This window comes from Cyanistes caeruleus, chromosome 1 (genome assembly GCF_971803275.1).
Source record: "Cyanistes caeruleus chromosome 1, bCyaCae1.hap1.1, whole genome shotgun sequence".
Lineage (NCBI taxonomy): Eukaryota > Metazoa > Chordata > Aves > Passeriformes > Paridae > Cyanistes > Cyanistes caeruleus.
The window spans coordinates 110,115,111-110,130,984 of NC_141701.1; the positions used below are offsets into that span (position 1 = coordinate 110,115,111).

General features: G+C 35.3%; 1 protein-coding gene across 3 annotated transcripts in view; it reads left to right on the top strand.

Annotated features, from left to right (window-relative positions):
- Window positions 1–15,874, top strand: part of CAPN7 (calpain 7) — a 30,131-nt gene that overhangs the window by 3,024 nt on the left and 11,233 nt on the right. For 2 of the 3 annotated variants that reach the window (XM_086849902.1, XM_086849917.1), the window contains exons 2-13: window positions 1,192–1,300; window positions 1,899–2,056; window positions 4,303–4,370; window positions 5,440–5,640; window positions 6,075–6,161; window positions 6,859–6,985; window positions 7,321–7,406; window positions 9,092–9,185; window positions 10,799–10,945; window positions 12,561–12,667; window positions 14,186–14,306; window positions 14,560–14,704. In XM_086849902.1, the coding sequence (XP_086706028.1) occupies window positions 1,192–1,300; window positions 1,899–2,056; window positions 4,303–4,370; window positions 5,440–5,640; window positions 6,075–6,161; window positions 6,859–6,985; window positions 7,321–7,406; window positions 9,092–9,185; window positions 10,799–10,945; window positions 12,561–12,667; window positions 14,186–14,306; window positions 14,560–14,704 (1,450 nt within the window). Of the gene's footprint in view, window positions 1–1,191; window positions 1,301–1,898; window positions 2,098–4,302; window positions 4,371–5,439; window positions 5,641–6,074; window positions 6,162–6,858; window positions 6,986–7,320; window positions 7,407–9,091; window positions 9,186–10,798; window positions 10,946–12,560; window positions 12,668–14,185; window positions 14,307–14,559; window positions 14,705–15,874 lie in introns of all 3 variants that reach the window. The other variant, XM_086849909.1, reaches the window with a different exon arrangement.

The window sequence follows — 15,874 nt, forward strand, 5'->3', positions numbered from 1 at the left end:
ACTTTGTTCTGTGATGTTTCTCAGTGAAAATTTATCCTGGTAACAAATATAGGCTTTATCAGGATCGGTTTTAAGTTTGGGCAAAGTAAACAGATGGATATGGGAGCAAACTGCTGGCCAAAATAATGGCCATAGAACACACAAGGGAGCTCTGGCCATAGATCTATGCAGATCTAGCCTCTCTGAGCACCATCTCTGTGAAGCAGCTCTTTAGTTACTCTTTTGCTTTCTGCCTTCACAGCCTGCTTGCTACATGACCACCTCCTCTCTACTGCTGGTGGGAAGTCAAGCACTGCCACAGAAGTGGGGGGTTTTCTCATGACAATAATGAGGTCAAAACAAGGTTTCTGTCCTCATTTTTGTGGGGTGACAAATGTTGATTCTCCATATGGTTCAGAGACTGTGTCAGCTCTGGCTGTTTATTGCAACCCTGCCAAACCTTAGGTGTTTTTCATAAATTTGGTGAAGGGATAGACAGCTTATGCAACTGAAGGCATTTTTTCTTAATAGATTTGTACATGGAAAAAGCCTTAATGTGGGTAATGTACTGTGCTCCTGAGCCAGAGGCCTATGCTCCCTCCTGAAAGGAGACTTCCATCCAGTATTTTGTGTACATACAAACATTTAAAAAAGCAAGTTTGAGAAGCTAGGAAGCCTCACATTTGTAGACTTTCCAGATTGGATAGCTTTATCTGAGTAATAATAGTTTAAAAAAATACTTTCTAAACAAGAATCATTGGTGTGTGATTTTAAAAAACTTTTCTTCTTTTTTTTTTTTACTTTCATTATTACCAGATTAAATTCAAGTAATTGGAATAGCTACATGCTTTTCCTAACTTTAAATTTTCATCTTTAAAACCAAACTGATTTCAGTGCATGCTTGAAGAGTTTTACTTAAGATCTCCTAATTTCATACATTACTATATAAACAGGCCAATGATTTGGTCTTACAGAATTTCTGAATGTTTTTATAGTCTTATAGATTGTCCCAGATGTGAGAAATTGAACATAATGTAGTTTATAACTTGAAACTTTTTCTTTTGAGCAGAATTTCCCTGCAGCCACTGAGTCTTTTTGCAGATATAAGGGCTTGCTTTCATGCAACTCATGGCTGCTGTACGCCCTCTGTTTATGGTAAGTAATTTTCTAGGCAGCAAACATTAACTTTGTCTCCAATTCTTCTCCCTGCAGGAAGCTGCACAAGCCTTGATTTATGCTGGAATGGCTGGGTCCAACTTGGAAAATATTCAAGAAAAAATAAATGAGTACTTGGAGAGAGTTCAAGCTCTCCATTCAGCAGGTGGGTAAGGAGCTTTCTAATTAAACCTCTGCTTAAATTAATTGAGTGGAAAGTTGTTTGCTGCTGTGAAATACATATCAATGGTGTTTGCTCTGTTTTTATTATTCTGATTTTCTTGTCCTTTGTGAAGAACCACAAATACAATGAGCACGTCAATGATTTGAATTCTGAGACATCCTAAATTAAGTGCAGACTGACTTTCAAAGGACTTGGGTGTGGGTATTCTTTGATTTTAAATATTCTGAGGAACCACAACTGCAGAGCAAATGTGAGAAAGGCTGTTAATAAAGGTATTATGAGACATGGACCTAAGGAATTGTATATTGTCATAGGTGATGTATTTTCACAAATGATGCAATATTTTATGTAATTAAACATCCTTGTTCTCAATGTAGTATGAAAGAGATTTTATTTACATAATTTAACTTCTGAAATATCCTGACAGCTAATCTCTGCTTCAGGGGAAGTGTGATGGTGTTTCCCTGTCCTTGCGTAGATGTTTGCATCTGATTAGAGCTGCTAGTGTTTTGGTGACATGTTCAGGATGTTTTTACATGTCTGCTGCTGTAGAAAGCTAAATAGTTGTGTTTTCATTTAGTTCAGTCACAGAAGACAGACCCTCTGAAGTCAAAACAACAGTTGGACTTGGAGCGTGCTCACTTCCTAGTTACACAGGCTTTTGATGAAGATGATAAAGGCAATGCAGAAGAAGCTATAGAGTTGTACACAGAAGCCGTGGAACTCTGTTTGAAAACAGTATGTTAAGCTACAGGTTAACTTGGTGGAATTATGTGATGGTAAGAAATTCTTCCACTCTCACAAATGACTGACTCATAAAAGCTGGCTTGAAAATGGAGTACCTGTATTTGTAAAAACTACCTTTTAATTTTTTTTTTGTCTATTTCACTGGGTTTTTTTTAGTGTTTCTTCCAGTCTTTGTTATGTTGCTATACAACACTGTAAATTTCTGGGGACTTGTCATTTATGTGTTTTTTTTTCCTGAACTGGATTATACTAAAAGCTCAAAATATTCTTTGAAATTATTCAAAATATTTGAAATATTTTTCATGTTGATTTTTGCCCTGGAGCAAATACCACAAAAACAGAAATTAAAAACTGTTGAAAATGAAGATGACTTGCTAATTTGTCAGCTGTATTAATTTCTGACGACATTAAAAGAAATCATTTAAGGGAAATTGGTGTGTGTGACATTTTCTGAAGACATAACAGTCTTCTGATGCCAAAACTATTAAAAATACTACTTGATTACTCAAGTGTTCAACAGCATAGGTGTTATGAGTAAATTCAGTTCACACTAAATTTAATCAGGATGAATTGGCCATTACATGAAACAATGAAGAATATAATTACAGGTACTGCTTTTCTCCCTTAAGTCCAGTTGCCTTAACTAACTCATTACAAGAAGAGCTCACCATCATAATGTAACTCCACCAAGTCTGTTTTTATTTTTCTCTTCTTTTCAATGTTGTAAAAATATTTGTGGGTTATTAAGGGTATTGTATTCCTGTTGCTACATGCTTGAGTAAATCCTTTCCTCTGAATTATGTTAACAGGTTTTACCTAGGCTGAAACCCCTGGTGATACAGTGTAACCAGATCAAGAGTTAGTAGAGCTGCTCTAGTTTTTCCACTTGAGCTGTTGGAGCAGAACATTTTCATTTTATTACATAACACTTACTGTGGCAGCATGCTTCTCTTCCTCTGCTGTGCTCCTCCTTTTGTTGTCTCAGTGCATGCAAATATTACTGAAGTTAGTCTGAAAAATGAAGTTAGTCTGAAAATATCTCATATTAACAACTGCATTTATTGGGCATTTTACTAGGTACACGATATTGCTGAAGTTTCTTTTAATCTTGACTAGCATATTCTTTTGTTGGCATGACAGTAAGGTTTGTCCCTCAGGGTGACCCAAAAGTACCTACTTCTTCCCAGGATGAAAGGAGATTTAAGGAACTCTGCTATCTTGAAGGTTTTCTCCTTTCTCCTCAGTATATTCAGGGGAGAGATTTGTTTCTTCCTTATCCTTGAGGTACTCAGAGAGCAGCCATTACTCCTCTTCTGTGGCTGATTCTTAGATGAGTGTGCTGGTGTTCCACCTCCACTACTTATTTCATAAATCTTTAAAAGTCTTTTCCAACCAGGAACCTTCATTTATTTGCAAATGAAATTAGTTGCTTACAGAGGGTGTTTCAAGTTTTGTTTCTTAGGGTGAAAGTAGCTTGCTTTTTGTATCCTCAGTTGACATCCCTGACCTGGAATAATTGGTCTAGGCACAAAGCTAGAACCTGAAACCTGCATGTGGGTGCTACAGGAGAGGCCACACCTCATGTTGTGTCTCCTGCACATTGTTTGGCTGCAGAAGCCCTGCTTCATCTGTAAGGAAGAGAAAATTATAAACTGTCATAGATGACCTCCCAAATGGGAACAGAAGTTAACACTTCATACCTTTGTCACCCTGTCCTAGGTTATTTAATGCTTTGGACTGCAAGTTAAAAATGTTGTTCTTACACCTTTGTCTTGTTTGTTGGAAGACAAACTTATTTTCTGAAAGTAAACACTTAAAATCTTCTTCCTCAGTTACGATGATCATTTTAACACATGTGGGAAAAAGAATTGGAACACATACAAGTCCAGAAGTATATGCAACATTTTGTTTTGTCTTCTTTCTGCCAATAGTGTTTTAATACAATTAATTCTTCTGGTAATTCTTTTTGTATATGCACCGTTTTCCATGCTGAAGAATTTTAGTCACAACTTCCATCCTATCAAAATTTCACTAGAACAGCAAAATGATATTTGCTTACATAGTATTTTTTATGCTGACTTTAAAAAAAGAAACAACAAACAAAGCAAAATATTTGCTAATTTCAAAAAGAGAATGCTAGTTAATCTTAGCTGTAATCTAGAAGTATGACAACTGAGGTTATAAAACATGTTGGTAGTTTTTGGATGTGTAGATTTTTCTTTTATTTTGTACTTTAGGCTACTGAAACCTCAGAAGCAGGCCTCCAGTCCAAACTGAAACAGCTGGCTCGACAAGCACTGGATAGGTGAGTACTGCTACTGTTAGTAAACATACTTGCTGTCAGGTCTGAGTGCACCCTCTGAGTTGGATTCTCAGTCTAACATGTCTGTGTGGGTTCTGTGTAGACTAATGTCCTGCAGAGTTCACCTCGGAGCTAGTTGCCAGCTGCTTCACTGCTGGCAACCCTCTGGGAATCTTGGGACATGCAGAATCAGGAAAGAACTGTGTGCTTCTTAGAACAAATTCAGTACTTTGGAGATAGAATCCAGAGTACTATAATTATTGGCCTCTATAAAAGATGCTGAATTTAGGCTAGCATGAAGTCAAGGTGTCAGTGTTCATCCATAAGGAAGACAGCTTGGAAACTGGGAAACACTTTTCTTTACAATAGCAATCTAATTTCGTGGTATATGTGTAGTGAAATCTCTGTCTGAAACAATTTACACAAGTGTAAGTTCAGCATACCTCTTTTTAAATCAGCTCTATAATGGTGAATCCCAGGCTGTGTTGGGCTAAGTTTCAGTATAAACTGGGTTTTAGCACTTCTCAATCTGTATTAAGGAAAAAAATCCCTATATTTTGCATGTGTATGACTATCCAGCAGCTTAATGTGGCAGTAAGAAAATATGGCTCCTGCATACACAGTGTTCAAGCAGTTGAAAGTTTGGGTTGTGAGAATGCCCATGGGTTTTACTATTATTGTACCTGCTAGACAAAATAAATCTGGAAGGTATGAAAGGATACAGATCAGTTTTCTCTCTGTGTTTCAGTGGTCTTGTTCTGAGATTCCACATAATGAACACTTAAACAAATTCTCCTATCAGCATAATTTAGAGGCAGTAAAAATCTAATGAGTTCTGTCAAAAGCAGCTTGTATGAGTTGGAAATGCTATATTTTAATTGATTCAGGAACAGAAGAATAAAGAAGTACCAGCATCAGAAATAGATTTTTGTTCTTTAGAGGAAAGTACTGTTGGTCAACTTGGGCATTTGCTCATTCTGTTTAATGTATGTGGGAACCTGAACCAAGAAAAAGAACTGTAATTATATTTTTATCACTGTTGTAAAGAAAATGCGTTCTTTATTTGCTTTAGAGCAGAAGCACTGAAGGAATCTATGTCAAAGTCATCTCAGAAAGAAAAGCCAGCTGCAGCAAAACCAAATCAGCCAGTCAGAACATTCTTTCCACTGGGACCTGATTTTTCTTTAAATGATAAACCACAGACAATCAGAGCAGTACAAGCTAGTGAATCTCAGCGTCAGAGATACACTGCAGAGGAGATAGAAGTACTCAGGTAAGTCTAAGACTTTTCAAAATGAGTTCATGAAAGGTCTGGCTCTGAGAAGCCAAAGTGCAAAGTTGTTTTTATGAATCTTTAAAAAGATTTATACTGATACATCTGTAAAGATACAACTGCTACTTCACTGGAAATTGAAGGACCGTAGTATTTTACATTACTCCGCCTTCTATTACATCTGGTTCCTTTTACTTTGGTTTTTATTAGAGGTGAAATAAGCTTCAAATAATCCATAAAACCATTAACCTAAATCGTGACTTTGGAAAACTATCAAATTTATAATGTTCAAGAGGTAGTTGTCTTGTTTTCAGAAGCACTGTGTATTACTAGTTTTTAAAAACTTCTTTTATTGTTACCTTCTGCAAGTTAATCTTTAGAAGATGATTGATAGGTTTATAACTCTTCTTTTTTGTTTTTCTTCTGACTTGCAGGAAGACTTCAAAGATTAATGGCATTGAATATGTACCTTTCATGAGTGTTGATCTGAGGGAACGTTTTGCCTTCCCTATGCCTTTTTCGTAAGTATACTTCAATTGCTGAACTTCATTTTTGTTTTTATCTTCAAAACTTTTCAAAATATTTTCAAATTTTCAAAATATTTAGTATTTCTGTATTTTCTTTTTCAGGGTTTAAAATTGTTTACATAGGCTTTTAAGCATAATTTAGGCAGAGATATTTAAATACTACCAATTCCTTCTTCCACTCTGAACTTAAAACTTTATTTTAAGCTGATCCTGCTCTGTAGTACTTTTGCACTTGCGTCTTCAAGCCTATAAAGATAATATTATATTTGGCTTTTTGGATTATTGGGCTTGGCTGGCAGCTTCAGTCTGTTTTCTGATGCTGCTCCATGCTAATGAGTTTAGCTCTGTTGCCTGTAATATGGAGGTGATAGCTGTTTCCTGTGTAAAGGGCTGTTCTAAGGAAGAGTGATATATAACAGCTAGACTTTTATTCATAAGCAATAATAAAAAGATTACACAGCCAGAATAGATAAAGACATTTGGGTTTGGTTAAATTTTTTTAACATTTTTGCCTTTTTCAGCCTTAAAAATTACAAAATTAGAAGCAGTGTTCTTGAAATTGTTTTACAACTTTATAATTGTTCTGTGCATATTTTTCACCATCTATCAGACATATTTAAGACTGCAGATACCATAAAAAGCTCTTTTAAACTGCTGTTGACTCTACTTTTTTTTTCTCTCTTAAATCTAGTGATAAGTGTGGGAAGCTACCATTATCCCCCAAACAGAAAGCAATGTTCGCCAAGTGGGTGCGACCAGATGACATAACAAATAACCCTACGATGATCTATACTGTATCAAGTTTCAGCATAAAGCAGGTAATTTGTTCCCAAGGAAAATTGTGTGCTGCTAGTGGTTTATCATGGGGAACTTTACTGTTCAAAGAGGAATGCCCAAATATGAGAGTGCTTTCCTTGGCTCTTATGAGTTCAAATAACTAGAACAAATTTTGCTCTCTAGGGGGCTCATATCAAGCAAGCATACATTTTCTGCCTCTTTAATAGTGGCTTTGCTTCTTTTGGTTTAAATCCTTCCCTTTTGAAGGGAATTACTAACTGTTTTTCTTCCCACTTTCCACTTTCTTCACACTGCATTCATCTCTCAATATCTGAGTTAGTCATAAATGTCCTCACTGGTTTTCTTTTCTTTGTAGACAATAGTGTCAGATTGTTCTTTTGTGGCATCACTAGCTATCAGTGCAGCATATGAAAGAAGATACAACAAAAAACTGATCACAAGGTAAGTAGCTCTTGCTTCATAAGATCTTTTCAGACTTAATACTGCCAGGCTTTTGCAGCATGTTCTGTGGCAGCTGTACACAGTGAAAAAACAGCATTTGTTTCACCTTCATCTCCCTTGGACTCATGTGGTTTCAGTACTTCTAAGTTGGAAGTCAACTTTATATTGAAACAAAGGATTTGAAGTCTAACAGCAAAAAGCTGTTAGACAAACATTCCTAATAAAAATTTTGAGTCAGAATTTGGAACAGATCATGGATTTATTCACCATAGACATGTTCAAAGAAACAACAAATTTCAGACATTTATATATGCTCTAATATCTGAGATTTTTTTATAGACACTCCCAAAAGTCTTGCCCAATTTATTGCATCATGGTATAGGTATTCTGTTTCTTTATTACCACCAGAACATCTCATCTGTCTTTGTTTAGTGGATAACCCAAGTTTTATCCAGCTAAGCAGCACTTTATATTAAATTTGCTGTCCTGGTTAGACAATTACCACTGAGTAAGTTTTCTGGGGTGTAGCAAGCCTATGAATTGGCTCCCTTACTGTACCTGCAGTGTATTAATCAGGTTTTCTGGGGTGTATAGGCCTTAGACTCCTTAACTTGCTCAAGATAGCTTTCTTTTTCTATGACATTTTATTCATCTCTAGTTATATGACAACCATTGAACAGTTCTGTATTGAATTTTGTTCTTCAACTGTTGATTAAGTTCTCTAAGAGGTATGGGTTCACAGAGTTCCTTTCTGCAGGTGCTGTGAGATAATTTCTCAGGGTTTTCTACTGACACTTAGCCAGCACAGGTCTAAATCAAAGCCATCTAAAACCACAGTCAAACATTTCTTGACTAATTAAGCATAGTTCATTACAAATTTTTTTTAAAAAATCACAAAACTCCTGTCTAAGTAACCTATAACTCACTGTCAATATACATATGTATACAGACAATAGAATCTAACTTCAGATGTGCTTTGAGGAGTAAGATTAGTTTGGAAGGATTTTGTATTTGTTTGGGATTTTTTAAGTATAAACTTTATTTATAATGCTCTCTAGTCTCATTTTTCTACTTTGTTAGCTGCTGTGCATCAGGTGGTGCATTTTACATCTCACTGTAGAATGAATGTTAACAACACTATCTCACCTCCACTCACTTGGCATTCTATGATAAGTTTGCCGTGGGTTTTCTGGACTTTGCTGGGAGGCTCTTGCCAGACCAGTGTGTGAATGTTTTTGATTGTTTCATTTTAACCTATTCTTTTTAGAACTGAACTTGTATTTTCAAGAGCAGCAAGTTCTGCACTGCCTTCTCCTTCAAAAGTTGGACTTGTCATTCAGACAAACATTGTATTTATATTGTAGATTTGTAAATACTGCTTGTTTAATCATAAGATAAGTTTGCTTGCCGTGCTTCTCTTTGTGAAACAATTAGGTTACTTATGTTCTTTTTGCTACTGTATTAGTAGAAAGCTGCAGCAAGAGTAGGGCCTGAAAAAACATAAAACCTATTTAAACATGATTATTTTTGCTAAATTTGAGTTTCTCTTCATTAAAAATTCCATATTTCTGTTCAGTGTAAATTCCATAAACAGACTGTGATAATCCTGCTTTTATTGTTGTAAGTGTACAGCCAAATAATTTATGTAATAATTTCCTCATTTTCTTTTTTTTTTCTATTAACAGTATAATTTACCCTCAGAATAAGAAAGGAGAACCAGAATATAATCCATGTGGTAAATACATGGTGAAGCTTCATATCAATGGTGTTCCTAGAAAGGTAAATATTTTTGGGGATCTTAGTACTGTTACTGCATAAGTCATGGGTTTTAAAGGCTTGATCAGCTTCACTATGAAGTGCTTGCATAGCAAAAACTTTAGGCAGGTGTTTTTTGGAAAGTTTTGGAAAGTTTTTAATTATTAAACCTTTTTAAGATTCATTTTGAAGTATGCACCCACATACTTCTTCTGTCTGTTCTTCTATAGGTGTTCATAAAAGTAGCCTTACATTAAATTAATGTAATTAAATGCCTTGTATTACTTAACAGAATTGTGAAAACCAAACAGGAACAAAGCTATGTATCCCCTATTTATAAATTAGATGTTCACTCTTCCACTGACTCTTAGAAAGAATTAAAAAATATAGAGGGAGGTATGAGGAAGAGTATGGATATGAAATGACCAAAGAGGAATAACTCAACTGATAACTCAAGCAAGGCCTTGCTCAACTACAGATTTCTAGTAAGAAGAGGAAATAAAATAAAAATAAAAAGAAAATATGAATATAAAAGTTAATATGAAAATAAAAGTTAACAAACTCACAAACTACTTAATTTTCTTTCCAGTGCAATAAATAAAAACATAAAATAATGTATTTTTCCTTGTAATACTTAACTGTAGCATAGATCATAGTGACTGATGAATGTTTATCAGAGTTCAGAAGTTGAGTGGTTATATTCATGGGGTGGAAAAGTAGAGGGAAACTCCTTAAAGGCTCTTAATTGTTAAGGTATAACCTCTGGGTCAGGAAGTCCTTGAGCTGCAAAATTCCAGAATCTGAATGTTTCAGGAAAGTATCATTTTTGTGTCTGCCTTGCTCTTAGTTTTCTTTCCAAAATATCTCCTAGTGGCTGCCTTTTGTCAGGATGAATGGCCATTTACTCTCCTATGAAAAGGTCTATTCATTCCTGCACAGATAGGATTTGACCAGAGAATGTGCTGTGTTGGTAGCTTGCATTTGTAAAGGACCAGTGCCAACAGGAAACTGAAACTCCTATTCACAGGAGCTGTTTCAGATTACTGCAAATATGCAGTAAGAATATGTAATGATGATGAGTATATAGTACTTAACTTAAAGAAGAAATGTTACTACTGCCTGAGCTGCTGCTTTAAGGTGTTTTTTCTCTTTAGAGAGAAGAAACTTAGATCTGGAACTGGAGGCTATGAAAGTGACATGACACTATTTGTTTCCTTAAAGATAAATAAATATTTATTTCTCTGCTTCCTAACAAGTATTGTCCATGCTCTGATTCCTAATTAGATGAGTAATATTATTAGGCTTTTCTTTACTTTTTATGCTTGTAATTTCATGGAACCTTTCCACAAGTGCCTTTTGCAGTAACTATTGCACACTTTATAAGAGTGTACTGTTACCATCACTCAAGGCAGCCACTCACATGTCACACAGTTAGACCAATGCAATCAAGAACTGGCAGTAGAATTTCTTGTTCACTTGGGCAAACCACTGCAGGATTGATGGAAGTGTCCATATGTGAGAATAATGGTCAGGTCTGGCTGTGTCTGAAAAGCTTCGTATTAATGAGGGTTTTATCCTCTGATTACTTTCAAAATACTTTATTAGATTGATGATGATTTTTCATTCATTTCACACAGGTAATCATAGATGACCAGTTACCTGTTGATCATAGTGGGGAACTTCTCTGCTCTTATTCCAATAATAAGAATGAATTATGGGTGTCACTAATAGAAAAGGCTTACATGAAGGTCATGGGAGGATACGATTTTCCTGGATCAAATTCTGTAAGTATGAGATTATTTCTAAGAGGAAAATATTACACTTAAATAATAATGGATAAAGTAATTTCCTTCTAGTGAAATCAAAGTGAACAGCTTGGGGAGACAAGTATTTGGTTAGACATTCTCTAAATTTTTTTCTGTTTCTTTCACAAATATTTTTAGCTGTACTTAATGAAATTATTCCATCAAAACAGAATGAGCAAGACATCTTGATGGTCAAAGTTAATCTTAGTTCTCAGACTTCAGTATTGATGCTTGTATGTATAGATTCTAGATGGAGGTGTTGGGTGAAGTCATAAATTCTCTTTGGCCATGCCAATACTGCTGATTTTGGTTTCTAACTCTTTCAATAAATAGGACAGTTCTCCCTCATTAGTTAATGGAGTCAGCTAGGAAAGGAAGAGTCTAGTCATTTAGAAGGTCTGTATAGAGGGAGCAAGTACTTTGATCTGTGCAAGTTTGTTTATCAGATTGTTCCACTCATCTCCATAAATATGCATTGGGTTTCTATAATGTGGTTACCAAAGAAACAGCATATTACATACAAGTGACATGCAGGTTGTTCTTTAAAGAGGGTTTGCTGAAATGAGTAGCCCACATAATTTGTTACTTAGTTAAAATCAGAAAGTCTTCCTTTATACTATTAAAATTTTAATTTTTTTTTTTAATTTATGGTGCTAATTGGTGTCTTGACAATCACATTCTTGTTGGGTATACTTGGTAATCATCACCACTTGAAAAACTGTTATGGAGACAAATGTGACTTTGTATAAGGGGTAAATGTAGCACACATTTTTATGTGTCAGGCTGCTTTGCTTTGAAGGCCAAAAGCTGGTGAAAATAACTATGTTTTATTCCCATTGTCATCCTCTAACTTGCTATCTGGAAAAGCAGCTTGACTGGTGACATTTAATCTCCACCCTTCCTGCCCCCTCCACTTTCTACTGTATTCCAGCTTCCTTCTGTAATCAGGGTTACTTACAATCAGACTGTCTTGTACTTTTAATTCCTCAAATTCCCACCCTCACAGTGCTGATTATTGACACTTCAAGCATTTACAGTCTCTGCTTTTGCTTTGAGGAGTACAAAGCAAAAGAATAGGAATTAAGAAATATTTCAAGGAGTTGAGAAATTAAAGCACCTTGTTATGGAAATACATGTCAGTGTCAGCTTTATCAAAAATAATAAAAAACCCAAACCCTGAGCTTTAGAAAAAAACCCCATAAATTATTTAAAATGCATATCTAATAGCAAGGTACCAAACAGTGCTTCTGAGATATGTTTTCCAAATCTGTAAATCAATGAAATAAATAGAACACATCACACAGTTGAACATGACTGATGATTCTGATATGCTTCCATTGCTCTGGAATTTCATCTGTTCTCTTTTCAGCTTGTTTGTTGATTTTTTTTTTTTTAAGTTACTTGGAAATGATGTCCTTGTCTAATCAAAGAATTTTTGTTTGTTAGTCTTAATCTTGACCCTTTTATGTGCAGAGCTGTATTGTAACTTCTGTGTACTTGATTCCTTCCAAGGCATTTTATAAGCTGTGTACAGACATCATATGTTTATATATGGATTATCTGTTCTGATTTCTTTTGAATACTTTCATTTCAGAATATTGATCTTCATGCACTGACAGGTTGGATACCAGAAAGAATTGCTATGCACTCTGACAATCAAGCCTTCAATAAAGACAGCACTTTCAGAATGCTTTATCAGAGGTAAACATTTTTTCTTTCCTAAGTAATTAAAATGCTTGCTGTGTATTAGCTGTGTTACCATTGTAAGAGAAGTACAGTCACCACAGATACTTCAACAGCATTTTGGTACTGCTACAAATTGTGCTTTTAAAACCTCCATGTGCTTTCTGGAAGAAGAAAAATTGAGGTATTGGTGGCTTTGACAGAACAGAAGATTAAAATCCTGGGGAATTTTGTGCAACAGAATTCTTCTTCTTTATGTATGAATAAAAAAATAACCGTTTCCTTGATAAAGAAAACAGAATATAGAGTCAGAGAAGAGTAGTTTGGAACCAATATACCAGTTATATCTGGTACCAGTTATAATATATACCAGTTAAGTGTTTAAAAAGAAGAAGGATATGTGCGTTGAGTTTCCACACAGTTCCCCAGAACTGTATTATGTCTGCTGTCCTTAGCAAGCAGATATTATACAGTATTTCTAGTTGTATCACAAGATTATGGCCCATCAGTAAATCTCCTGGAGGAGCAACAAAAGTCCATCAAAACTGCAATACTGGTTTTCAGACCTACAGCAACAGTAGGTGGATTTGATGGTCTTAAAGGTCCGAAGTAAATGATTCTGTTATTTTGCTTATGGTGTAAGAGCTGTAAATTATAAATGCCAAGTATACCAAGTACTTTGATTTCGTTCAAAACAGTTTTGTGCAGCCAGTGTCTTATATATTTCACTGCAGTAGAAGGGGATTATTCTGTTGACTGAAACATCTGCATCCACAATAGAAGTGTCTTTCTACAGTGTTTTTCAGTTGCTTAGGAGCTCTCAGAGCTGTCAATAATTTTTCACATGTTCTGGTGTTGTAATTTGAAGGTGTGACTGAAGTTAGGATGGGATCTAGCCATTGGAGCATTGCTGTTGTTCATCTGTGCTAGAGTGAAAATGTGTTGATCCATATAGTCCCGTGATCCTGTAATCTATCTAGGGACACTGAGTATGTACTTGCATTTTTAATGTAGGCTGGAAACATGTTAGTGTGTTTTCATAACAGTAATTGTTCCAAAATTAACAATTGCTATTCAGAACACTAAACTTGAGTATAAACAGCTGCAGAATTTCTCATTCTTCAGGATCCCAGGGCTATGACAGACTTGATAATTTGCTATCTATAGTCATCAAGTAAGTGGTGATGGAAGCACATTTGTGCTCAGCTGTGGATCTGTGAAGTATCTTAAAACTGACACAGGCTGAGCTTCAGGTTGATAAGTGCTGAATTTTGTTTTAGAGAATATGAAATTATATTAAAATAATATTTTTTTTAAATTTAAACTATATACTTAATTCTGAAAGAAAAATAGTTCCACTTTCTCAAATTTTCTTCAGGAGTGATTTCTGCTGACAAAAACCCCTGTATCCCAGTTTTTATAAAACAGGATCTTGATAATGGACAGTGTACAAACATGCTATTGCAGTGTCTGGAAAATGTTAGATTGCAACTTGTGAGATTTAATTAAGCTTTTTTTTCACCTCTTTTTCAACAGATTTCACAAGGGAGATGTCCTTATCACAACAGCAACAGGGGTGATGTCTGAAGAGGAAGGAGAAAAGTGGGGTTTAGTTCCAACCCATGCATATGCAGTCTTGGATATAAGAGAATATAAGGTATCAAGTGAAACTGAAGGTGGTTTTAAACTCCTGTTTTAAACCTGCATGTGTTTCTAGGTTTACCCTAGATGGGTAGCTACTGATTTTTTTTCTCTAATGGCTAATGTGTTTTTTGTCTTGGACTCCACTGGGAAATTTCAGAAAACTTGATGATTCTGTGTTTTCATGATCCATACAAAAACCACTTTCAATATGTAAAAATTACTGTGACAAGATGAACTGACAATTTTACTTTGTGTGGTTTTTTTAGGGACTTCGATTTCTTCAGCTAAAAAATCCCTGGAGCCACTTACGTTGGAAGGGACGATACAGTGAAAATGACACAAGAAACTGGACCCCAGATTTACAAAAATACTTGAACTTTGATCCCAGGACAGCTCAAAAAATAGACAATGGTAATAAGGTTTTAAAACTTACTATAGATCTTTGTGGTGTATCCCCTGCAGGAAGGTGGAAAGGAATGCTTACACACAAGGAGAGTAAAACAAATACTAGAAACTAAATAGCCCAAAAGTTTAGGAAGTATTTATGTATTTAAATCTGTCATTTCAGGTTTTTCTGAGATTTAGGTAATCTAGACTGTTAAATATATATCTCAAATTCATTGACAAGAAAGTACCTTCTTGGTTAAGTGTGCTGTCTCAATTTGTGGGAGTTCTGTGCAAAGAGAACATTCTGACAATAAACTGTGTAATGCTGCTTTTTAATACATGAATGGACTTTTTGTGGGTTTTTTCCTCTCCAGCATTTTCAAATATGTATCCACATGCTTACTGTAATCAGTATTTAAATCAGTCTTTCTGCTGCAACAGCTGCATTTTACTTTCAGAAAGATGTTTCTGCTTTTTCACTGTGTCCTCATTGCTGTCTGCAAATCCCCGAGGGAGCTCTTTTGTGCCACTGTTTTTACAACACCGTTACTTCCAAATCCTTTAGATTATAGCATTTATTGATAAGCCTTGTGCAGATGCCTGATGAGAACTTCTGATTCAAACATAAAAATAGCAGCCCTGGATTTGTGACAGTTACGAGATAATAGCTTGTTATTTATTTACCCATTAATTTTGTAAGTAATTTGTAGCATCTAGTTGTTAAAATTTTATATGAAATTACTCTAATGGAGTTATTCCTTCAAAGTGGATTTACACTTTGGTCTTCTTGTTTCTGTGTAGTTATTGTGACTGTTCTTTAGTGCTGCAAGCCCTGCAACTGCCTGTGTCAGAGACATCATTTATAAGGCTGCTACAACAGGCACTGTTGTTGGCTGGAGTTGCAATTAAGTGAGCTATGGAGAACTAGAATAAATGCATGAGAATGTTGCAAAGATAGAGCAAATTTAGGGTGCAAAAACAAGTGACATAGGTATTGGATGAAGTATCTTAGAAATACATTTAAGCATACTCACATATTGATTGAATACTTGATTGTGCTGGATGACTGCTGATGTAAGTTGTTGAATTTCTGGAACCTGTTTGACTGTGTTTTTTGTTTTGTTTTGTTTTTAAGAAACCTAGGAAAGGGGAAATCAGGTCAGAATCACCTAATGATGTCTCAAAATAGCAGAT